The sequence below is a fragment of the Acomys minous genome (genome assembly GCF_964271855.1).
Source record: "Acomys minous genome assembly, chromosome: 18".
Lineage (NCBI taxonomy): Eukaryota > Metazoa > Chordata > Mammalia > Rodentia > Muridae > Acomys > Acomys minous.
Window position 1 is genome coordinate 67472060 of NC_140501.1, and position 25345 is coordinate 67497404.

A 25345-nucleotide genomic window follows, 5' to 3' on the forward strand; every position below is an offset into this window, starting at 1 on the left:
ACTAGTAATGTGAATGAATAGACTCTACCAAAGACAGATTTAAAAGATTTGCAATTAAAGTGTTGATAACTAGGAATTAGATATCATCAAGAATATTCTCACAGGCAGTGGTAGAGCATGCCTTTAATCCCAGCATTTGGGAGGCAGAGGCAGGTGGGTCTCTCTGTGAGTTCGAGGCCAGCCTGGTCTGCAGAATGATTCCAGGACAGCCAGGGCTATTTGTTACAGAGAAGCCCTGTCTCAAAAACCAAAGAGGAGGAGGAGGAGACCTAAAGAGATTCTGAGACTCTAGGAGACTTGAAATGGTCTAGAGACCATGATACGGGTTCTTGGTGTTCAAACCAGCCTAGAAAAGGCAAGACCAGCAGACTGGATGGCTGGTTGCCAGGAAGCAGCTGGGGATTTAGTCTGTGTGGTTTCAGAAAACAGGACAGTAGAAGTGACAAATAGGCACAATGCTCCACAAAGAAAGACCAAATCACATTATTATTATTACTTACATGTGTGTCTGTACATGCATACATATACATGAGTGTATGCGGGCCTGTGTGTCTGGTGCATGTATACATGATGCGTGTATTGGTGTATATGCACATGCGTTGTGTACATGATGTGTGTGTCTGTATATGCATATATGTGTGTACGTATGGTATGTGTGTGAGTGTGGATGGGTGCCACAGCACGCTTGTGAAGGTGGGAGAACAACTTTTGGGAGTCATTCTCTCCTACTATGGGTCCCAGGAACTGAACTTAGGTCATTATTAGACTTACATAGCAGGTGTGTTTTTACACCATGAGTTATTTTTCTTTTTTCTTTTTCTTTTTTTCTTTTTTTTTTTTTTGGTTTTTCGAGACAGATGAGTTATTTTTCTAACCCCTTAACATACACACTTTACAAAGTCAGAAACAACCTCCATACACAAATGAGGGAAGTGGCTTATGCTCAAGTGGTTTCCTTTTGTAAATTAAAGACTTTAACAACAGTATAAACCATGCCTAGAACTCATTACACCAATGGGCAATCAGGAAACCAAAACTGGAAATGCCGATAAATATTAGAAAACATGGTAAAGCATCTCGGAACCACCAGCTTCTCCACCCAGAATGTCCCTGAGCCTCTGGCTCCCAGGAGGGACAGATGGGAGATGCCAGGGAAGAAGTTCCTTTTTCCTATCGTGAATTATCTCCAGCGCCCTTAAGGACTTCTTCAGTGTCTCAAGAACTAAGTCTTAAGTCCCATTTTCCATGAATTAGATCTCAGAGAAGAGGGAAAAGATTGCTACTCTATTTTCTTGGCACAGGGTCTCTTCCTTGTGCGTTTGTTTCTCTCTCTCCTTTGATTCTCTTCCTCTTTCCCTCCTGTCCTTTCTTTCCTTCTCCCTCCCTCTCTCTCCTTCCCCTCCCCTCTTCACTTCACCACACACAGAAATCCCTTTTGAAAGGGGCTTTTTTTCCAACTCAGTGAAGTAAAGTCTTTGCCCCTTTGTGGGACAGGCTCATTAACATTCCCACAGCAGCATCTCTTCAAGGGTTCTCCTTTTGTCACTCCGTGGGGAGGTCAAGAGGCCACAATGGAGAGGTAAAAAGAAGAAAAAAATGTGGTAAAGAGGAAGGGGTGGAAGAACGGGGAGGAGGGAAGGAGCCCTTCCTTTCACAGCGAGGACAGCAAGAAGAGGGAAACAGGAAAAGATGAAGCCAGTCAGGGCTCAGCAGAAAGACAAATGTGGCTTCCAAGTGTGCCCCTTAGAAGTTACACAGCTACCCGAGAAAGCGGGGTGCTGGGTTCCTGCTCTCCTTTCTCTTCCTCACAAAAGAAATAAAGGATGCAAACAATGGGAAGAGGGGAACAGGACACAGTCCATTTCATTGAAAAAACAGAATATTTTCTGCCTCGGGCATCCCCATTTCTCCTACAGTAGTCTAGCAATGACTGGCAATCATTAAAGTATGCATTAAAATGTGAGGAGCAGGAATTTCAAAAATAGAGGACGAAACAGGCACTCGGGATCCTGACCTTAAACATCTGGTAAAATCGTAGAAATTCTGGGAACTCCAAAAACAAGGAGCAGTGAGTTTCGAAACCTCTCCGCAGGCCAGCACCCCAAACCTCTCCGCAGGCCAGCACCCCAAACCTCTCCGCAGGCCAGCACCCCAAACCTCTCCGCAGGCCAGCACCCCTTCTATCATCAGTTGTCTTCATTCTTTTTTTTTTTTTTTTTTAAATATTTGCCAAACTAGCCGGAACTTGTTGAGACAAGAATGCAGAACCTACACCGAGGGTTTGCGGTTCTAAAGACCCTGCCCCACAGAGCTTTGCATCACTAAGCATAAAAGGAAGAAATAATGCTTTTCTAATTGGCCTTTCAAATGTCCCCCTGCCTGAGACAGGAGAGTGAAGGTATGCACGGTTACAAAAGAGAAGAGAGGGCATGCTTGGGATATTCTAGACAGAATACTACTTGCTCAGATAGGACACCATGGCTGAAATTAAAGGACAATATTAGGTGACTGGAGACGGACAGCTGTTGCTAGATTCATTTTAAGTACTGCCTATAATCCTGGTTCTCTAATGGCTGAGGAAGGAGGGCTGCTGTGAGTTCCAGGCTAGCCCGGGCTATGGAGTAAAATCCTATCTTAAAAAAAAAAAAAAAGTGTTGCCTTTTTTCTGACCAAGCACCTCTAAGTGCAGCCTGTGCTGGCCTTAAACCTATGATTCTAGTTGGCGCACGCCTTTAATCCCAACATTCAGAAGGCAAAGGTAAGGCAGATCCCTGTGAGTTCCGGCCTGGTTTACAAAGCAAGTCCAGGCAGGACAGCCAGGGCTAAAACTGAGAGACTCTACCTCAAAAACAAAAACAAAAAACAAACAACAAACAAACAAAAAAGGGATTCTCCTGTCTCAGCTTCTTGAGTACTAGGACCGTGGGTAGGAAATAGCCAGTCCAGCTAAATAAATTCCTTTTTTTGTTTTCTCCCTTGGTGATGAGGACTAAACCAGAGCCCAGTGCTCTGCTCGGAAACTGCAAGGGAGCCCACCTGCCAAATAATTCAAGGTCTAATCTGACACCCATAGGCAAGTCCCTTACACAGGACCTTGACAGTTATTTTCCACCTGTGAACCCATCACAGAGAGCTCACGGGTTCGCCACAGCCTCCCTTAGGCCTTTATTCTGAAGTGAAGAAGGAAGTAAGTCATCTGCTGTCTTCTCGCCTGCATCCCTTCCACTGAGAGACCCGGACAGGACAGACAGAGACAGCCACCAGCAGTGCTCGCTGTTTTAAATAAAATTCCCTTTCAAAAATAAAAATAAAAAAACCAGGCAGTGGTGGCGCACACCTTTAATCCCAGCATTTGGGAGGCAGAGGCAGGTGGATCTCCAAGAGTTCAAGGCCAGCTTGGACTACAGAACAAGTTCCAGGACAGCCAGAGCTGTTACACAGAGAAACCCTGTCTCAAAAAAAAAAAAAAAAAAGAAAAAAGAAAAAAGAAAAAAAAAAGAAAAGCTTTTTCCCCTTCACACTAGCTGTCTCATGGCAGGCACACTGTGTTTCTGGCACCATTAAGTATGCCCGGGGTTCCTTGCATGATCTTGGGCAGCTTAACCAACCTCCATGCACCTTCTGGTGTATTTTGTGACCAGGATCCCCTATACACAGTAGTAGTATAAAACCTGTTGTGGACTTTGTATGTGGCGGCACACACCTGTGACTCCAGCACTCCGGAGGCAGAGGCAAGGCAGGCAGATCTATGTGAATTTGAGGCCACCCTGTCTACACAGTGAGTTCCAGGACAGCCAGAGCTACAAGTATGTGGGGGTGGGGGAGGGGAAGGGGACCTCTGGGGGAGACCTGACACAATGGCTCAGCCCTTGCTAGTCAAGTCTGGCAAACTGAGCTGGATCCCCAAAACCCACATATAGGTGGAAGGAGAAAGCCGACTCCACAAAGTTGTCCTTTGATTTCCACACGCGTGTCATACCAGGGATGAGCATGCATCATGCACATGTGCACAATAATAACTTTGTAATTAAAAAAAAAAAACCTGCTGGGCTCATCTCGAGTTGTAATACTAAAATACAGCATATATATGAAGATCTGTATAAATTATCGAAGCTGTATCTACATGGTTATTATAATGTCTATCTTTACTCAGTCTACCAATCTTTTATACGCCCATTTTCACCTAGCAGAAGTAGCTGACATCTTGGCATGAAAAACAATATATATTGAGAAAGCTTGTGTTGAAGTTTCTAACCCAGAAGTTGAGCATCGTCAAACACAAGGGCACAATTACTGGAAAATCAAAAAGCCCTACAAAGATCTTGGGAGAAGAGTTAGAAAAACAAGTCAGGGGCAGTCCCAGTGAGGCCGGCAGAGTCCTGGCAGGGAGGAGAGGGTTAAATCCCTTCCTCCGCAGTACAAAAGAAAAGAGTGTGCGGAAAGATTAGGATTTTTGCTTTTACAATAGGAGCTGCAGGAACGTTGGGAAGAAGCTGAAGGGGAAAAAAGGGGGCGTCTCTCCTTTAAAGACTTGAGAGATTGAGAGAGGAAGGGAGTCGGGTAGTCACTCTAGTTAGCCTGTCTCTGGGAAGGGAGAATTCCTCTGCTTCACAGTGGTTTGCACTGGGGGACAGACAGCCGTTGGCCTCAGACCAGACAGAGTGATCCGACCAGGTCACCCGGTTAAAACTCTGTGCGCGGCGCGGCGCGGTGCGGTGCTGTGCGGTGTTTCCCTCTCCTGCCGCTCTCTACTCGGGAATGTCTCGGCGAAAGCAGCGGAGACCCCAACAGTTAATCTCGGACTGTGAAGGTCCCAGCGCATCTGAGAACGGTGGGTGCTGGGGACGGGGTGGCGGGAGAAGGGGCGGGCGACGGAGGGCGGGGGGGTGGGGGGGGGACCACGGGTGAGGTGAGTCAAAGCTTGCATGGTTCAGGCCAGGGCAATGGAGGGCACCTCGGCCATGAGCCAAACCTGGGCAGGACTTGGTCACGGGGGATGTGAAGGACTCCAGACTTCAGGATGTGAGGAGAAAACTCATGCAAGGAAGATACCTCGCTTTGCTGTTGTCGGGATTCATTTGTTTGTGTTTTCCTTGCTTTTCTCTGGATGAAATGGAGTTTTCAAACTGGCTCTGTCTCCCTACCCAAGAGTTTGCTCTCCAAGTCCTCCTTTGCTCGCTGGTCTTTGTGCCGTTGCTAAGTAACGTCCTCAGACCTGAAGACCCGTCTCTTAGGGATGGGATTTCCCCCTCTTCTTTCTGGAGAGTTGGCTTGCAAGAGAATGAATTGGATAAACGTGAAAGTTCCCCTGTGGGAGAAGAGAATAAAGTTTCTCATTGTTGAGCTGAGCTGTGAGCAGAGCTCCCTCCCGGAGGGAGACAACTAATGTCGGTCAGAATGCAGGCTAGCTTGGGGGCGGGGGTGCGCCTCCTTTTCCCGAGGGGAGCCCTGTAAAGGAGCTCAGGCTTGCGTTTTAAGGGAGGCAGAGACAGTGCTTACGTGCAAGCTAACATACCTGCTAATATAGGCTATCACAGTATAAGGAAGGATCTTGCTGTTTCTTTCTTTGTGGCTTTTTAAGACGACCTCCTCCTCTAGCCCTGACTAGCCCTAAAGTCACTATAGAATCCAGGCTGGCCTGGAACTTTCGGCAATTCTCCTGTGCCAGGCTTCTGAGCAAATGTGCACCACCATGCTAAGTTGCCATATGCTTCTTTCAACCAACACATTTCCTCTGGGAGAAGGGAATACGGTGCGTTGCCGAGCTGGCCTTGAACTCCTGATCTTCCTGCCTCTGCACCAGCACTGCTGAAGGGGGAAGCCCAGCATATGAAAAGCCATGGTAGGAACTGACTGCTCAGTGCCTCAGAGGCCACTGAAGGCACAGTCAGCTGAACCACTTAGGTACCCAGAGGCTTATCGCTAAGGCTTGGTGGTACTCAGTCTGGAGGCCTGAGCCAGGTCGGGGAAGAGGGGGTCTCTAAATCCATGTGCTTCTTAGACTCGAGCTAATTTTGGACTAAAAAGTATGGCTGCTACACCGTATGTGTTCACACGGCGAAAGTCTGAACATCCAGCACTGGGTGGGCTAAGCCAATCATTGGCGTAACAAACACTTGCTATGTGCAGAAAACACGATAAGATTATGCATAAGGGTTCCAGAGCCCTGTTTTCAGGATTGGCTTTTGGACAAACATCACCAGCTCCCCCCTCCCCCACCTCCACCCCCACCACCTCCAGCTTGGTTAGCTTATTTTGCTTCTCTGTGCCTCAGTTTCTTCATCCGTTAAACAGATGGTTGAGAATAATGGTTACCTTATTTACTTATGGGAGCCCTTTGGGAAGATAAGCAGCATCAGTGGTACTTCTTAAAGACATACCCACCAAAAGTTCTTAGTGGGAAGCAATATCGCAATTACCGTGTGTGAGGGCAGTGGCCACCCAGACACCTCCCGGCGACTTCACTGTTTCTTTGTGAGTCACGAGGGGTCCTGGGATAGTGTATTGGTGGCGACTAGAACTAACCATGGCTTGAACTTGTCTCTCTTCTTGTGCAGAAATGACTTTAGGTCGAGTCAGTGCACCGTGCACAATGAAGCCTTAACAAACAAGTTAAGTTTGAGGTAGGGCGCGCCTTCCTCAAGCCATTGCCTTGCTGAGATCCCATTGCGCCCATATTTAGAGGTTCTGTGGAGATGGCATCCCTCCCTCCGGAGACACATTAAGCCGCCTTAATGCTGCTATGGGCCGGATGTTTCCTCCGTGCGCTCTACAGGAGATTTCCCCGAGAGCCGGAGAGTTGCCTCTCAGTCCCGCTCTCCTGCTGGTTTAATTGTGGAACGATGCTGAGCACCACCCCCAGCCCCCAAGAGGCATCTTCTCCTCTCCTTCCTCCCATCTGCTCACCCCATTCCCCCCACACCATGGCTGAAAGTTTTCTGCAAAGAGTCAAAAGGTACCCAGCTGCTCCCGTGGGTGGATTCTCAGGCCTTTTAGGGTACAGTTCCCACTTGGGTGAGAGGGGATCTAGATCCTTGGAAGTGTGGTGATGCTGCCATAAGTTCCGTTCCTATTGTAACCCCACCCTGTGAAGCAAGAAAATTCAGGTAAGCGTTGCATTTGTATGAAAAGCTAAAGAGTACTGGGGAGCAAGAAGGCATTGGCAACTCCTGTTGATCTGCCTAAGCAGGTGGAAAGCACCAGCTTCTCCTCGCTGGCCGCGGTTCACAATCCTCCGATTGCCGCACCCCTTTAGTGAGGTTCCTCATGATGTGACGCCCTACCATAAACTAATTTTATTGCTACCTCATATATCTGTAATTTTGCTACTATATGAATTGTAATGCAAATGTCTGTGTTTTCCAATGGTCTTAGGAGACCCTTGAGAATGTGAAACCCCTTACACTTTGATCCCCAAAAAGGTTGCAGCAGATAGGTTGAAAACAGCTGATCCATGGCATGTGCACACACACACACACACACACACATACACACACACTACTACTAGTAATAATAATAATTGTAAGTAAATAAAGTTTTATTTTGGTTTTTGTTTTTTTGAGGTGGGGTTTCTCCGTGTAGCCTTTGCTGTCCTAGAACTTGATCTATAGACCGGGCTGGCCTTGATTGTTCTTTTAAAGATTTGCTTGAAGGCATAAAGAGCACTGATTGCTTTACCAAAGGATATAGCACTAACATGGCAGCTCACAACCATCTGTAGTTATAGTGCCAAGGAACCTAGTGCTCTCTCTGACTTCCACTGGTGCCAGACACCAAAGTGGTGCATATACATAGATGCAGGCAATATACTCATACATATAAAATACAAATAAATACATTTAAAATGTTTACCTTAAGACCTCCTAAAGAGAGCTGGGTACAGTAGCACAGGCCTGTGATACCAGCACTCAGGGAGGCAGAAGCAGGTGGATGGCTGTGAGTTCTAGGGCAGCCTGGTCTACAAAGCAGGTCCAGGACAGCTAGAGCTAAACAGAGAAACCCTGTCTTTGATTTTTTTAAAAAAAAAAGCAATTCCTAAAGGGCTAGGCAGGGTGGTACTTTAATCCCAATACTCAGGAAGCAGAGACACCCTGTGAGGTGAGATCAAGACCATCTAAGAAAAGGGAGTGGGGGCAGCGAGGGATAGACAGAGAGAATTCCTAAGGGGTTTTTGTTTTTGTTTTCAAGACAGGGTTTCTCTTTGTAGCCTTTGCTTCCTGGATTTGCTTTGTAGACCAGGCTGCCCTCGAACTCAGAACTCAGAGATCCACTTGCCTCTGCCCCCCAAGTGCTGGGATTAAAGGCATGCGCCACCGCCGCCTGGCTTTTTTATTCTTTTTGTTTTGTTTTGTTTTCCTAAGGGTTTTTATATCAGTATTAGAGCTTCTCTTACCTAGTCTTCTTTCATGACCAGAACAGCTATCTAAAATTCTCTCCTCTCTTCTGGTGGATCGCTGTGAGTTCGAGGCCAGCCTGGTCTACAAAGTAAGTCCAGGACAGGCAAGGCTACACAGAGAAACCCTGTCTCGAAAAACCAAAACAAAAAGCAAACAAACAAAAAGACAAAATAAAATAAAATAAAATTCTCTCTTCTCTTATAAGCATGGAACTTAAATTCTCTTCTTCCCATTTTCATATGAGTGTTTATAAAAGGACCGGGCTACAGTGAAGTGGTAGAGGGATTTCCTCGCATCCCTGGGGCCCTGTATTATCCCGCACACAAAATCCACTGATAGCTGTTTCCTCCTTATCCTTCTAACTTTTCCTTCCCCTGCCCCCCCACCCCCCAGTATGGCCCAAAATTTGATGGGAAGGGGGAGGGATGCAACTCTGGGGAAAATCACCTATCAAGATGCACGAGGCCCCTGGTTTTATCTACAGCACCACACAAAGCAACGATTACACTAAATAAGGTCTGTGTCCTTTGAGTCGTCTATTGTGCACTTAGGAAACGGCCCTGGGGGGAAAAAAACTATTCTTCTCTTCCACTTTCTTCCTGCACAGCTCCCTACCTAGAACACCAACGCCTAAGGGATAAGCAGGAAATAGTCTATTTACCTAAAAACTCTAGAGAAAGAGATTCCACTGCAGAGTCTAGAGAGCTAGGGGCGGAACTGGGGGGTGGGGTGGGGGTGGGCACGTCAATTGGTGCATCTGGGAAATGAAGGACTCGATCGGAAGCCCAGATGTTTAGTGAGGAGAAACCAGGACAAGAGCCAAGCAGACCTGGAGGCAGAGGAGGAAGGAGAATACCAAAGGCAAGGAGGACAAAACTAGGGCGCCTCACACGGGAACGTGAGGGCTCCTCTCTCAGATTTCTTAGCCCCTTGGGACTTCAGCGTTAGGTACCTGCTGGGGTGGGGTCAGGAGGACCATGTCTCTAAGTGGACAGAAAGTAATTTAGAAGTCTATGTGGTGGCTGAAATAGCCTGAGCACCTCGAGACTCTGTCAAGAAAGAATGGGTTTGCGGGAGAGAAACGGACTGACTGAAAGAGGCTTGCCTAGATGCTAGAATAAGGAAGCAGAAAACCTACTTTTCTTTCATTTCTTTCTTTTTAACCTTTTTTTTTTTTTAAGATTTATTTATTTACTGTGTATAGTGTTCTGTCTGCACATACACATGCACGCCAGAAGAGGTCGTCAGATCACATTATAGATGGTTAAGAGCCACCGTATATGGGAATTGAACTCAGGACCTCTGGAAAAGCGGCCAGTGCTCTAAACCTCTGAGCCACCTCTCCAGCCCCCCCCCCTCCTTCCTTTCTTTCTCTTTCTTTCTTTCTCTCTCTCTCTCTTTCTTTCTTTCTCATCTCTCCAGCCCCCTCACAGAGATCTGCCTGCTTTGCCTCCTGAGTGCTGGGTGGAAAGTCAAAGGTATGTGGCCACCACCACCCTTCATAGAAAATCTCAAGGTTATATCACTTTTAACCCTGAACAAATCCTTCCTTTCCTAAGATTTCAAGGAAGAGGATATCTCCCACCCCACCCCCACCCCCCCACAGTCATTTTGTTTTATGCTTGAGTTGCTTTGTTCTGTTTCGGTGACAGCACTGCGGGCTAACCTTGAATTTCCGATCCTTCGGCCTCAGCCTCCCCAGCACTGAGATCAGAGGCCTGTGCCCTTACGCCATGCACATCTCAGCCTCTGGCTGCCAGATCTCATGTGCGACACAGCCAGATGCTGCGCATACCCATCCTTGCACTTCTTTTTTGCTTTGTTCTGTTTTGTTTTTTCATGACAGGGTTTCTCTGTGTAGCCTTGGCTGTCCTGGATTCTTTTTGTAGAGCAGGCTGGCCTCGAACTCAGAGATCAGCCTGTCTCTGCCTCCCTGAGTGCTGGCCTTACAGGCGTGTGCCACCACTCCCTTCGCACTTCTCCCATTTATTCCTTCTAACTCCTCTATCATTACCTCCCCCAACATTTATTTATTTGTCTGTTTGTTTATTCTGAGGCAGGGTCTTATTACATAGCCCTGGCTGGCCTTGCACTCTGCCTGCCTCTGCCACCCAAATGCTCAGATTAAAGGCGTCTGCTACCACATCCAGCTGCCTCCTTCATTTTACTATTACTATTTTAGATAAATCTATATTATTTTATGCATATGGGTGTTTTGCCTGCACGTATATCAATGTACCACAGGTGCTTGGTGCTCATAGAGGCCAGAAAAAGGGAGTCGGATCCTGTAGAACTGGAGTTACACACACTTGCAAGATCCCATGTGGGCGCTGGGAACGAAACTCTGGTCCTCGGCAAGAACAGCAAGTGCATGCCTTTGTTTTTGTTTTGTTTGTTTGTTTGGTTGGTTGGTTTTTTGTTTGTGGGTTTTTTGGTTGTTTTGTTTGGTTGGGTTCTTTTTTTTTTTTGGTTTTTTTTTTTTTTGGTTTTTTGAGACAAGGTTTCTCTGTGTAGCCTTGGCTGTCTGGACTTGCTTTGTAGACCAGGCTGACCTCAAACTCACAGTGATCCACCTGCTTCTGCCTCCCCAGTGTTGGGATTAAAGACATGTACCACCACACCTGGCTTTAAGTGCGTGCCTTTTATCCTAGCACTTGGAGGCAGAGGCAGGCAGATCTCTAAGTTTGAGGCCAGCCTGGTTCACAGAGCCAGTTCCAGGACAGCTAGGGCTATTCAGAAAACTTGTCTCAAAAAAACAAAAAAACAAAAATAGGGAGGGGGAGTATGCTGGAGAGATGGCTCAGAGGTTAAGAGCACTATCTGCTCTTCCAGAGGTCCTGAGTTCAATTCCCAGCAAGCACATGGTGACTCACAACCATCTATAATGGGATATGATGTGTTGTTCTGGCATGTAGGTGTATGCAAATGAAACACTCAAACATAAATAAATTAAAGTTTTTTTTTTAAGTGTGTGGTGGCACACAATTTTAATCATTACACTCAGGAGAAAAAGGTAAGTGGATCTCTGTAAGTAGCCTGGTCTACATAGTGAGTTTCGGGCCAGCCATCACTACAGAGTAAGACCCAGTTTCAAGATAGAGAGAAAAAAAGAGAGAGAAAGAAAAAGAAATTCTCGTCAAATTGAAAGGAGGAGAAAGAACCAAAACTGAGACTGTAACTGATTATTTGTGTTCGGTAAGGAGTCAAATCTCCAGAATACCTTTGACCTTCAAAATAGTGTTTGAATTCCGTGCAAACGTCCGTCTTGGTTCCTGGTATCTGAGTTATCTCACCTCTGTCTGCCATGTAGAACCGGACATTGGTACATCCATAGGGTTCAGTATAATAGTTGGTTTGACAAAGAATTATGTGTATAAGATTAATAGGGAAGAGCCGGGCGTGGTGGCGCACGCCTTTAATCCCAGCACTCGGGAGGCAGAGGCGGGTGAATCGCTGTGAGTTCGAGGCCAGCCTGGTCTACAAAGTGAGTCCAGGACAGCCAAGGCTAACACAGAGAGACCCTGTCTCGAAAAACAAACAAACAAAAAAAAAGATTAATAGGGAAGACTGAGAAAGAGTCGGTGGGACGCTCTCTACAGAGTGATCTTGGCAGGCTGGAGAGATGGCTTAGAGGTTAAGAGCACTGACTGCTCTCCCAGAGGTCCTGAGTTCAATTCCCAACAAGCACATGGTGGCTCACAACCATCTATAATGTGATCTGGTTCCTTCCTCTGGCCTGCAGGTGTGCATGCAGGCAGAGCACTGTATACATAATAAATCTATAATGTATATCAGGGTCTCACTATATGTAGCTCAGAAATTAAATAATGCTATAGCCAAATGCTGTAATGACAGGCATATACCAAAATGCTCAGTGTGTGTGTGTGTGTGTGTGTGTGTGTGTGTGTGTGTGTGTGTAGTTGCATGCGTTCACTCAGGACTGAAACTAGAACCTCAATTTGTGCTAGGTAAATGCTTTACCACAGAAAGCTACATTCCCAGCCTTTTCCTGTACAGTGGAATAAGTGAGGAGCTTCATCAAAATACTACTGCTTACTGAGCAGGGGTGTGGGACATCCGTAATCTCAGCATCTCATGAAGCCAGAGCTGTGTGAGGCTGAGGCCAGTGTGGCCTACATAGCAAGTCCCAGACCAGCCAGGGCTACATAGTGAGCCTGTGCCAAAAGTAATGAGGTTGGTGATGCTTGGATCCTACCTTAGGGTTTCTGAATTTATTTTAGCCTTGAGATTGTTTGTCTGGATTTTTCCTCCCTCCCTTCCCTTCTTTCCTTCCTTTCTTTCTTACTTCTTCTTTTTTATTCCGTTTTGTTTTTATTTTTATTTTTGTTGTTTGTTTGGATTTTTCCAGTGTTTGTAGTTGAATTCAGGGCCTCATACCTTCTAGGTACGTGCTCTCCTATTGAGTGGTGGCCCCAGTCCAAGTCATCTGAATGTCCTATAAAGCTCTAAAGGTAGTAAAGGCTGAGAGCTACTGTTTAGACAGGCAGCTCTGCTGCTCAGGCCCCGTGTGGTTTTGACTGTGTTCTTTCTAACCATTCTCTCCCAGGCCCGATGCAGTTTATCGGGGGGTGGGGGGGTGGGGGGGGAGGTAGGTGTTTTGTTTATTTTTCAGACAGTGTCTTATAGAGTTCAGGCTAGCCACCAGCTTGTCTTGGGGTCAAGAAGGGTAACCTTGAGCCGCTGATCCAACTGCCTCCAACCCTAGAGTGCTGGGATTACAGATGTGTGCCTGGGATTGAACCCAGGGTTTTGTGCCTCTTTGCCAAGCACCCTAGCCACCAACTCAACTACATCCACATCCCTCTTTTGTTGTTGTTGTTGTCTTTGTTTTTCAAGACAGAGTTTCTCGGTGTAGCCTTGGCTATCCTGGACTTGCTTTGTAGACCAGGCTGGCCTCGAATTCACATCGATCCACCTGCCTCTGCCTCCTGAGTGTTTTTATTAATAATAATAATATTGCTATTATTATTTGTTTGTTTTATTTTTTGAGGTTTTTTGTTGTTGTTGTTGTTTGTTTGTTTTTTGGGTTCTTTGTTTGTTGTTTTGTTTTTTGGGTTTTTTGTTTGTTTGTTTTGTTTTCATTTCAGCTCTTTGTAAATTTGAGCAAGCATGAGCACGCAGGTCCACACCAATCACAGACTCTTTTCTTTGCCTGTGGCCTAGGACAGCTTACTTCACATTTTCTGCTACCTAGATATATATACCATTACCAACTTAGCATGTTCCTGCATTTTATTGCTTTACTTTTTTGTCTGTGTAAGAATCTTGCTCCCTTTTTCAGGATGGGCAGGGAGTGTAAAAGGCGCTGAGACGTGGACGGTCCCTCTTACAGGTGGCTGTTGATACATCACCTTTCATCGGGGACTAAAATTACCTCAAAGAGTACAGATCAGATGACACATCAGAAAGCACATTTCATTAAAAAGCAAGAAAGGGGACACTGTTTCCCAGGCAAAGAAGAAAAGGGAAGGATTTCTTTTCTTGTCCACAGACTTGACAGAACAGCAACTGGATATCAAATGTTCAGTTCGAATTAACGAACGCTGTTTAGAAAGCCTCCATCAGATTCTTCCTCTCTGACTTAAAGGCAGAGGACAAATGGCGGCAGCAGCCCACAGGCCCCTTTTGCTAGCATTAGGATGCGCTTGAGACGCACTGGACAGGAGCCAAAGTGGTGAACGATGCCCAACTGAATTACCCCGTGAACCTGGAAAAGTCACTTAACCTCGGCAAGCTTCAGTTTCCTTATCTGTAAAACTAAAGCACACTGCGCTTACCTGTGGACCAACCGAAACCTTCCCTGGACTCCTCTTTCTCCTTTTGTGAGCACCTAATCTAGATCAGAGCTCAGCAGTTTCCCTGCTCCCAAAGCTAAAATCGCTGAGATTATCTGAAGTTTTAAAACAGCATTGTGTTTTCTCTTTTCTTTTCTTTTCTTTTTTTTTTTTTTAATGGTGTTTGGAGACAGGGTCTCTCTGTGTAGCTTTGGCTGTCTTAGACTTGCTTTGTAGACCAGGCTGGCCCTGAACTCACAGTGATCCACCTGCCTCTGCCACCTGAGTGCTGGGATTAAAGGCTTGTGCCACCAAGCCAGGCCCAACACTGTGTTTTCAATTTCTTTGTTTTGCTTTGTTTTCAAGACAGAATTTCTCTATGTAGCCCTGGGTGTCCCTGAACTCACTCTATAGGCCAGGCTAGCCTTGAATTCAGAGATTCACCTACCTCTGCCTGCCAAGTACTAGGTTAAAGGTGTGCACCATCAGCACCTGGCTGTTTTCATTTTGTTATTGTTGTTTTCCAAGACAGGGTTTCTCTGGGTAATAAACCCCAGCTGTCCTGGACTCACTCTGTAGACCAGGCTGGCCTCAAACTCACAGAAATCCATCTGCTTCTCTGCCTCTACCTCTGCTGGGATTAAAGCATGCACCACCACACCAGGCCTGTTTTCAATTTATAAAGAAGCTAGTTGTTTACCTTTTTTTTTTTTCTTCCTTTTCTCTTCTTTTTCAAGACAGTTTCTCTGCGTAACAGCCCTGGCTGTCCTAGACTCACATTGTAGACCAGGCTAGCCTTGAACTCACAGAGATCCACCTACCTCTGCCTCCAGAATGCACCTGGCTGTTTACCTTTTTTTTCCCCCCTTCTCCTCACTGTCTAACCCCAGCTGGTCTGGAGTGCCTTATGTAGACCAGGTTGGCCTTGAACTTACAGAGATCAACCTGCCTCTGGCTCCAGAGTGCTAGGGCTAAAGGTTTTCGCCACCACACTCTCAACTATTTACTGAAATTTTTTTTTTTTGGTTTTTCGAGACAGGGTCTCTCTGTGTTAGCCTTGGCTGTCCTGGACTCACTTTGTAGAGCAGGCTGGCCTCGAACTCACAGCAATCTGCCTGCCTCTGCCTCCCGAGTGCTGGGATTAAAGGCGTGTGCCACCACGCCTGCTCCTTACTGAAATTTCTTAACTGAGATGAGATGTATGCCAATGACATTGCTGAGAAATTAACAAAACTGGGGCATGAGGAATGAGGATGTAGCTAAGTGGTAGAGCTCTTGCCTAGTATTCCTGGGGTCCTGGGTTCAGTACCCTCAATGGTGCAGTGGACATGGTGGCTCAGGTTAATTATAATCTGAGGACACAGGTAATAGAAGCAGAAAGTCAGCCTTAGTGATGTAGTGAGTTTGAGGCCAGCCTGGGCTACAGGAGACCTATGTATAAAAGCCAACCAACCAACAAACAAAAAGATGTCATTTTAGTGTATGTATATTTTGAATTGTCTTATTAAAAAATATAAGGCTCCTCAAACTTTAAAAAGCTCATCATTTAAAAAAAAAGCTCATCATTTATATTCTTTTTTGGGGGAGGGCAGGGCAAGCCCTACTTATTTTTTAAAGGATTTATCTATTTATTATGTATTCAGATCTCATTATAGATGGTTGTAAGCCAATTTGTAGCTGCTGGGAATTGAACTCATGACCTTTGGAAGAGCAGTCGGTACCCTTAACCTCTGAGCCATCTCTCCAGCCCAAGTCCTACATATGTTAATGCTACTTTTCTATCCTTTTCTAGTCTGGCATACAGCTCATTGGTGGGACATTTGGTACAAGGTTCCAACTCCAGAGTTGCAAAAACAAATGACAACAAAAAATGAGTTTTAATTTTTCATGCTTTCTAAATATTTCTCTGATATAGTATTAGAATACAGAATGTGGGGCTGGAGAGATGGCTCAGAGGTTAAGGGCACTCACTAACTGCTCCTCCAGAGGTCCAACTCCCAGTAACCACATGGTGGCTCACAGCCATCTATAATGAGATCTGATGCCCTCTTCTGGCCTACAGGTGTACATGCAGGCAGAACTCTGTATACATAATAAATAAATAAATAAATAAATAAATAAATAAATAAATAAATCTTTTAGAAAATATATAGAATGTGATGGCACATTTGGTGTAACTGGCCTCAGTTTATCAGCCAGACAAAAACAGAACTGGGCAAGCCTGTGATCCCAGCATTTGTGGAAGAGACTGGAATGTTGGGAGTTTACCACTAGACTCGGCTGTACAATGAGGAAGCCAGGTATGGTGTGTGGTAACACATACTTGTCGGCCTAGCATTTGGAAAGCTGAGACAGGGGGACTGCGAGTTCAAAGTCAGCCTGGGCCACATAGTAAGAACGTTTCAAGGAGATAGGGATTGAAATCATTTAGGCCCACCATCAAACCACAAATCTAAGAGCTGGGCTCACTTTTTACACATAAAAATAAAGAGGTTTAAGAAGTGGTGGGTCCTTTAAATCTCGTTTCAAGGGGAAAAAGAATGCAGAGTGCCTAGTCTGAGGCACTTTATCTCTACGGACTCTCTGAGTAGAAGCCAGGCCGCTGTGGAGGTGAGCGGGTGTCAGTCTTGTCTAGGAATTCCAATCTGCTTGGGGCTGTTTAGGGGCTTTGGACCCTGAGCTGCAGACTGAAAGCTCAGTCCGCATCTTCCCCATTGTTTCAGAAGGAGTTCCCCTCCCCCAATATTGGAGCTGGATGGAGCTCCTTAGGCCTTTGCAAACTAGTATCTCTCTTTAATTGTCCGCATTGGGTGGGGGTGGGATCGTGAGGAGTAGAAAAGCGGGGCCTGAACGGAAGAGGGCTTCTTTTTTTAAAGTATAGGACTTTTTTTTTAAAGTATAGGACTGGTGGCCTGAATACTAGCTTGTGTGGGGCTGTTATTCTGGGGGAAGGGCTTAATGTTCCTCTAGAAGGGGCCCTCAAATGACTTCCTTGGGTTTTCTATCTTGCAATCCCCACCCCCCTACACCCCCCACGAGAAACTTCTTTTGTGAAGAGGGATGAGGGTAAGATGGGAGTAAGGGTGAGGACAAAACTTGAGCTAGCTCATTCTGCGGTATGCAAGCTGGTGTTTGGGGCTTTCCTCCCTTCCTTGTCCTCCGACCTCTGAGGCCGGCAGACCACCCTTTGGAATGCACGTTTTCCAAGCTCAGCAGATCCTTTATCTGAAGAAAAATTACTGAAGCCTATCGCCTTAATCTATTGAGCTGGCAATGTTCTCACTGTGAGCCTCGGCCTGACCCAGTGGAAGCAGTTAGGATAAAGACATCTGGGGTGGGGAGCTGGCCGAGGACAGGGCACAGTGGGTCCCCAAGGTGCCTCACCACACCTGACCTGCTGCCTGCACGCACTCTCCGCTCTCTCCTCCTCCAGCTTTCGTCTCCCTCCCTGGCAGTTTCTCCTCACAAACTCTCCTCCCCCATCTCCCCGCTACCAGCTTTCGCGCTCCAGCTCCTCCCCTCCTCCGCGCCTTCTCGCTCCCCTCCCCCTCCGCCGCTGTTCCCTGCCCCCGCCACCGCCGATCTCCTCCGCAGTCTGGGCCGCTGGGCGCAGGGACTGCCGCAGCGCCTGTGGCCACCGACAACCTCCCCAGACCGGATACCCATTGTGTCCTACCCCATCCCGCCTTCCACTTCCCCACGGCCATGGCGCAAGAAACCGGGAGCAGCTCTCGATTCGGGGGCCCCTGCGGGGAGCCTGCGGAGCGCGGAGGTGCGGTAGGACCAGGCTTGGGCAGAGATGGGGGCCGCGGGGACTGAGTGGGAGGATCAAAATGTGATTCTGCAGATAGGCCCCAGTTCTAACATCCATTCCCCCTCTTCCTGGGCCAGAAGAGGGGGAGGGGTGACGGAGGAGACTCGGAGTGTGCATGCCTTTATTTCCCCACCCCACCCCCCTTTTTGCTGGGTGCCCCGAGCCACACCGGTCGGGTCCGGTTTGAGCGCTAGCGTCCCGCAGGGTCTGACTATAAAGCTTATGGTCTGATCCTAACTGGAGGCTGCTGGGCTGCGGGTTCTTTACAGCCGCCGTTACCCAACACAACCGCATTACCCACACTGTCTCCTTGTCTTCTCCCCCCCCCCCCAGGTGATGCTAGCGAGGACGACCACCCCCAAGTCTGTGCCAAGTGCTGCGCACAATTTTCCGACCCAACCGAATTCCTCGCTCACCAGAACGCATGTTGTACTGACCCACCCGTAATGGTGATCATTGGGGGCCAAGAGAACCCCAGCAACTCTTCAGCGTCCTCTGCGCCACGGCCAGAGGGCCCCAGTAGGCCCCAGGTCATGGACACAGAACACAACAATCCTCCAGATTCTGGGTCCTCTGGGCCCCCGGATCCCACCTGGGGCCCAGAGCGGAGAGGAGAGGACTCTTCTGGGCATTTCTTGGTCGCTGCCACAGGTACAGCGGCTGGAGGAGGTGGGGGCCTGATCTTGGCCAGTCCCAAGCTGGGAGCAACCCCATTACCTCCAGAATCCACCCCTGCACCCCCTCCTCCACCGCCTCCCCCTCCACCCCCAGGTGTAGGCAGTGGCCACCTGAACATTCCTCTGATCTTGGAAGAGCTGAGAGTGCTGCAGCAGCGCCAGATCCATCAGATGCAGATGACTGAGCAAATCTGCCGCCAAGTGCTGCTACTTGGCTCCTTAGGGCAGACGGTGGGTGCCCCTGCCAGTCCCTCGGAGCTACCTGCTACAGGAACCGCCTCCTCCACCAAGCCCCTGCTGCCCCTCTTCAGTCCCATCAAGCCTGTCCAAACTGGCAAGACGGTGGCATCCTCCTCCACCACTTCCTCCTCCTCCTCCTCCTCCTCAGGGGCAGAACCACCTAAGCAGGCTTTCTTTCACCTTTACCACCCACTGGGATCACAGCATCCCTTCTCTGTTGGAGGGGTTGGGCGAAGCCACAAACCCACCCCAGCCCCCTCCCCTGCCCTGCCAAGCAGCACAGATCAGCTGATTGCCTCACCTCATCTGGCATTCCCAGGCACCACGGGACTCCTGGCAGCTCAGTGCCTTGGGGCAGCAAGGGGTCTTGAGGCTGCTGCCTCCCCAGGGCTCCTGAAGCCAAAGAATGGAAGTGGTGAGCTGGGCTATGGGGAAGTGATCAGTTCCTTGGAGAAGCCTGGAGGAAGGCACAAATGCCGCTTTTGTGCCAAAGTATTCGGCAGTGACAGCGCCCTGCAGATCCACCTGCGCTCCCACACTGGCGAGAGGCCCTATAAGTGCAACGTCTGTGGTAACCGCTTCACTACTCGCGGCAACCTCAAAGTACATTTCCACCGGCATCGTGAGAAGTACCCACATGTGCAAATGAATCCACATCCGGTTCCAGAACACCTAGACTATGTCATCACCAGCAGTGGGCTGCCTTACGGGATGTCGGTGCCACCAGAGAAAGCCGAAGAGGAGGCAGCCACGCCAGGTGGCGCTGTTGAACGCAAACCTCTAGTGGCCTCTAGCACAGCACTCAGTGCCACCGAGAGCCTGACCCTGCTCTCCACCGGTACAAGCACAGCAGCGGCTCCTGGGCTCCCTGCTTTCAACAAGTTTGTGCTCATGAAAGCAGTGGAGCCCAAGAGCAAAGCTGATGAGAACACTCCCCCAGGGAGTGAGGGCTCGGCCATCGCGGGAGTAGCGGACAGTGGCGCAGCAACCCGAATGCAGCTAAGTAAGCTGGTGACCTCGCTACCGAGTTGGGCACTGCTTACTAACCACTTGAAGTCAACTGCAAGTTTCCCCTTCCCTTATGTGCTAGAACCCTTGGGTGCCTCGCCTTCAGAGACATCAAAGCTGCAGCAGCTGGTAGAAAAGATTGACCGCCAAGGAGCTGTGGCAGTGGCCTCTACTGCCTCAGGAGCTCCCACTACTTCCGCCCCTGCCCCTTCATCCTCGGCTTCTGGACCTAACCAGTGTGTCATCTGTCTCCGCGTGCTGAGCTGCCCTCGGGCTCTACGCCTGCATTATGGCCAACATGGAGGTGAGCGGCCCTTCAAGTGTAAAGTGTGTGGCAGAGCTTTCTCTACGAGGGGCAACTTGCGTGCACATTTTGTGGGCCACAAGACCAGTCCTGCTGCCCGGGCCCAGAACTCGTGCCCCATCTGCCAGAAGAAGTTTACTAATGCTGTCACTCTGCAGCAACACGTGCGGATGCACCTGGGGGGCCAGATCCCCAACGGTGGTTCCACACTTGCTGAAGGCGGAGGAGCTGCCCCGGAAAATAACTCTGAGCAATCTACAGTCTCTGGACCAGGGAGTTTCCCTCAGCAGCAATCCCAGCAGCCATCACCGGAAGAGGAGTTGTCCGAGGAAGAGGAGGAGGAGGAAGAAGAGGAAGAAGTGACAGATGAAGATTCCCTAGCAGGAAGAGGCTCAGAGAGTGGTGGGGAGAAGGCCATATCTGTGCGAGGTGACTCAGAAGAGGTATCTGGGGCAGAGGAGGAAGTGGGAGCCGCAGCAGCGGCAGCAGCAGCACCTACCACCGGGAAGGAGATGGATAATACTGAGAAAGCCACTCAGCAAGCTGCTTTGCCACCACCCCCGCCCCCACCCGACAACCTGGACCATCCTCAACCCATGGAGCAGGGAACCAGTGATGTTTCCGGAGGCGTGGAGGAGGAAGCCAAACTGGAGGGGACCTCGAGCCCGATGGCTGCGCTCACTCAAGAAGGGGAGGCCACCAGCACCCCTTTGGTGGAAGAGCTAAACGTCCCAGAAGCCATGAAAAAGGAGCCGGGAGAGAGCAGCAGCAGAAAGGCCTGTGAAGTGTGTGGCCAGACCTTCCCGACCCAAGCAGCCCTGGAGGAGCATCAGATGACCCATCCCAAGGAAGGGCCGCTCTTCACTTGTGTCTTCTGCAGGCAGGGCTTCCTTGACCGTGCCATGCTCAAGAAGCACATGCTATTGGCTCACCACCAGGTACCGCCCTTTGCACCCCATGGCCCTCAGAATATTGCTACTCTTTCCTTGGTCCCTGGCTGTCCCTCTGCCATCACTCCCCCGGGGCTCCCCCCATTCCCTCGAAAGGATGACCCCGCCATCCCATGAGCCTGTTTTTCTGTACCTGGTTCTCTATGACCCAGGGAACAGAAACAGAGAGAGAGAGAGAGAGCTCCATAGAAGGACCTCCAAGAATTTACTCACCCTTCTTGTCTTGTCTTAAGTTCTGACATGATGTTTCTAGTGACTTCCCTCTAGTCCCTGAGCTTGGAAATTGCCTTTGAAAAGGAATGCCCCCTAAGAAGATGGCATCACCTTTTTGTTCTACGTAACTAAGGAAAACAAGTTCTCTGTAGCTTTTCATATTCTTAAGGGAGCTGCCCCCTCTTCTCCTTTTCCCTTTGGCAGGTAATACCAGAACCCCCCTCCCATTTTCTTTTTTCTTTTTCTTTTTTTGGAATGACACCCTTGCTCAAAGAGGCTGGCAGCTGCCTGTGGAGGGGCCAGGGCTACTCCTTGGTGATCTTAACCAAGTAGCACTGTAACACTTCTTGTGCCAGGACCCTTTGAGAAGCTTATATGGGGTGTGGTTCTTACCTTCCTGCCACCAGGACCCAGTTTTCCTGTCAGGTGGCTTACCCACAGAGCCCTGGAGTTCTAGGTCCACCCACATTGCCACTCTACCCCTAGTACCATCGTTGCTGTTAAGCCCAGGAACTGTGTTTGTGAAGGCGACGCCAAGAGCATGATGCAGGGAGCAGAGGAAAGCGCAGCCTCTCTCCCGTTTCAGTCTCCTGTAGCTGAGGCAGTGCCCAACGAGCACACCAGAGAAAAGAAGGAACAACCCATAACTTCTCTCTCCTTCCTCCTGCTCCCAAGGGTGCTGCCAATGAAGATATTCTAGTAATCGGTGGCTCCACTCTAGGACGTAGGGAAGACTGAAGGACTGGGACCCTTTTTTTCTCAGTATGTCCCCTGAGTCGTCACACTAAGGCAAAGATATTGGTTGGTCATCAAGATACAAGGATTCCTTCAGCTTCTCGATTACCACGGCCTCTCAACCAGCAAGCAGATTTCTTGCCAAGAGGTCTCCCATGTGATATTTTAGGAAGTGGACAGTTCATAGCTTTGAAGAGCCTCGTTGGTGAGGGCGGTTACTGATGGAGAGGTGAGGAGCGATGCTAAAACAGGGGTGGCTGGGAACCTATTTGATGAAGAACTGGATATTATGTAAAGAGGAGGGACTTCAGCTCCTTAGAGCATGAACATTCTCAGAAATGTTCCTTTGGGCTAATGGTGACGCGGTGTGCAGAGGCACCAGGGGGACTAGGTACCACTGGTACTAGGATGCTTTTAGTTTTAGGTAACTCCCTATTTTATTCCCTTGCCCCTTGTATTTCTCTCGCCGTCTTCTCAAACCCCTTTCCTGCCCAATTTTGCCTGGCCATGGGCTAGAACTTATGTCTTTTTTCTTTTTTTTCTTGTCTGCTTCTACGAGTCCCAGACATTGAGAGACGAGCATCAAGTGGTTCCTCCCTGCCTCTCTGTCTTGTAGTGAGATGTAGTGTTTACTCTTAACATAGGGTCCTGTGGAACAGGAGTTCTGAGGAGGAGACTGGATTTTGCTGTTAGCTAATGTTAACGGTGATTCTCTGAAGTCGTGGGCTCCAGAGCTCTGTAACACAGTGCGATGTGTAAGAGCAGAGAAGGGGAGACACTAGTATCCTTCCCTTCATCATTAAAGGTGTTTTGGCCAAGCGCTTGTGTGTTTTTCCTTATTTTGTGACTAAATAGCCAGATGGGGTGTGATATTGGCATTCCCTAACATGGAGATTCCCTTCCCACGTTTTTCTCCTGCCAAAGCTGAACATATGGTGTAGTAGAAATACTTAACTTCCTCATCCTTGTCCTAAAACAACCTCCAGTGAATGTGATTTCAGTATTCTGCCTGCATGCCAGAAGAGGGTACAAGATCTCATTATAGAGGGTTGTAAACCACCATGTTAGGTGCTGGGAATTGAACTCAAGACCTTTGGAAGAAGAGCCAGTGCTCTTAACCTCTGAGCCATCTCTCCAGCCCCCCCAAAAGAAGCTTTTTTTAGATGAAGATTCTATCATTCAAAGGGTATTTGCTCAGAGTCCAGGCAATGTCTAGGTTTTCTCTTTAGAATTTTCATCCACAACACAACTTTGTATTGTTTTGTTTGAGTTTGGAAGCTTTTCATCCATCCTGCCCAGACCTCAGGCAGCCCACTGACATCAGTGAATCTATACATCAGGATAATTGATACTCTATAATTTTTAAAGAACCAATGTTGTAATCAGAAAGGGGAAATTCTACCAATAAAAGAAGATCCCACTATTAAGAATACAAAGGGGCTGAAAAGATAGCTGCATAGTTAAGAGCAGTGGCTCACTGGGTGCACTTCCAGATGACCTAGGTTCAATTCCCAGCACCCCCATAGTGATTCATAACTATGTGTTAAGTCTATTACCAGGAGATCAGATGCCCTCTTCTGGCCTCTATGGGTACCAGGCACACACATAGTGCAAATAACACATATGCAAGCATATTTATTTATTTATTTTGGTTCTTCGAGACATAGTTTCTTTGTGTAGCCCTGGCTGTCCTGGACTAGCGTTGTACGCCAGGCTGGCCTTGAACACACAGCAATCCACCTGATTCTGCCCTGCCCCCCCCCCCCCAAGTGCTGGAGTTAAAGGCATACGTCACCGCCTCTCGGCTTCAAATATTTTTTTAAAAACAGTAGTACAAGCTGGGCAGTGTTGGCATATGCCTTTAATCCCAGCACTGGGGAGGCAGAGGCAAGGGGATCTCTGATTTTGAGGCTAGCCTGGTGTACAAGGGCTAGTTCCAGGACAGCCAGGGCTATATTGAAAAACCCCTTCCTGAAAAAAAAAAAGATTAATAATAATAATAATAATGATGCAAAGAAAGAGCAAGGGGTGTAGCTCAGTTGATAGAGTGCTTGCTTAGTATGCCTGGAAGAAGTGAGCATCATCCTCAGTAACACCTGGGATACATGAGACGGTTTGTCTTTGTTTTGTGACAGGGTCTCTCTACGTAGCTCTGGCTGTCCTGAAACTCATGTAAACCAGACAGGCCTCAAACTCACAGAAGTCTGCCTCCCAAGTGCTTGCACACTAATTAACTTTTATGTGCATTTGGTGCTTCGCATGCACGTGTATCTGTGTAGATGCTGGAGTTACAGACAGTGTGAGCTGACATGTGGGTGCTGGGTATTGAATGCCAGTCCTCTGGAAGAGCAGTCAGTGCTCTTAACCACTGAGTCATCTCCAGCCCCGTGTGTGTGTGTGTGTGTGTGTGTGTGTGTGTGTGTCATAGCATGAGATAAACATGTATTGTTATTATCATTATTTTTTTACTTTGTCTTTCCACAACATGGTAAAGTTCAGAATTTTCTCTAAGACCTTGCTTAAATAAGGGTGTATGTAACTCAGCAGTAGAGCCTATGAGAGGCCCAGGGTTCAACTCTAGAAAACCACCCTGCAAGCAACGACAAAAGAAAAAAAATCTTGCAAAATTCTCCAGGGTGTTTTGTTTGTTTGTTTTTGTTTTGTTGTTTGGGTTTTTGTTTTTGAGGCAGGGTTTCTCTGTGTAACCCTGACTGTCTGGAGCTCACTCTGTAGACCAGGCTGGCCTCACTATCGCCCGTCATTTTTTCCCCTTTATAAGATGATAACATCACTGAACAGTCATGCTAAAGAAATGTAACTGGCTGGGTGTGGTGGCACACATCTTTAATCCCAGCCCTTGGGAGGCAGAGGCAGGAGGACTGCTCTGAGTTCCTGGCCAACCTGGTCTACAAAAAGAGTCCAGGACAGGCAAGGTTTTCCGAAACCTGTCTCAGAAACAAACAATCATCATTTCCTGAGAGAAACATAAAAAATAACTTTAAAAAAAGCATGACTGGTTATAAAAGGTAAAAGCACAGTGTCTCGGACACAGAATCAGACAGGCACAGCGACACACCTCTGATCCGGCACGGGGCACACAATCAGGATTCTAAAGTCATCCTTGCCTCTATAGGGGTTGATGACCAACCTGGACTATATGAGACTGCCTCAAAACAACAACCCCAAAAGAAATTAGGCAACAAATAACAAACC

At 48.1% G+C, this 25345-nt stretch overlaps 1 protein-coding gene across 3 annotated transcripts; it reads left to right on the forward strand.

Annotated features, from left to right (window-relative positions):
- The first annotated feature begins 4189 nt into the window (after positions 1-4189).
- Positions 4190-22951, forward strand: SALL2 (spalt like transcription factor 2). Of its 3 annotated transcripts, XM_084768280.1 has the most exons (3): positions 4190-4831; positions 18339-21172; positions 22073-22951. In XM_084768280.1, the coding sequence occupies exons 1-3, from the start codon at positions 4759-4761 to the stop codon at positions 22133-22135; spliced, it is 2970 nt and encodes a 989-aa protein (XP_084624406.1). In that variant the 5' UTR covers positions 4190-4758; the 3' UTR covers positions 22136-22951. The 3 variants fall into 3 exon arrangements, with proteins under 3 accessions (XP_084624406.1, XP_084624404.1, XP_084624405.1); XM_084768278.1 differs by having other exon boundaries at positions 4191-4831; positions 18339-22951; XM_084768279.1 differs by lacking the exon at positions 4190-4831 and adding an exon at positions 17689-17963 and having other exon boundaries at positions 18339-22951.
- The last annotated feature ends 2394 nt before the right edge of the window (positions 22952-25345 follow it).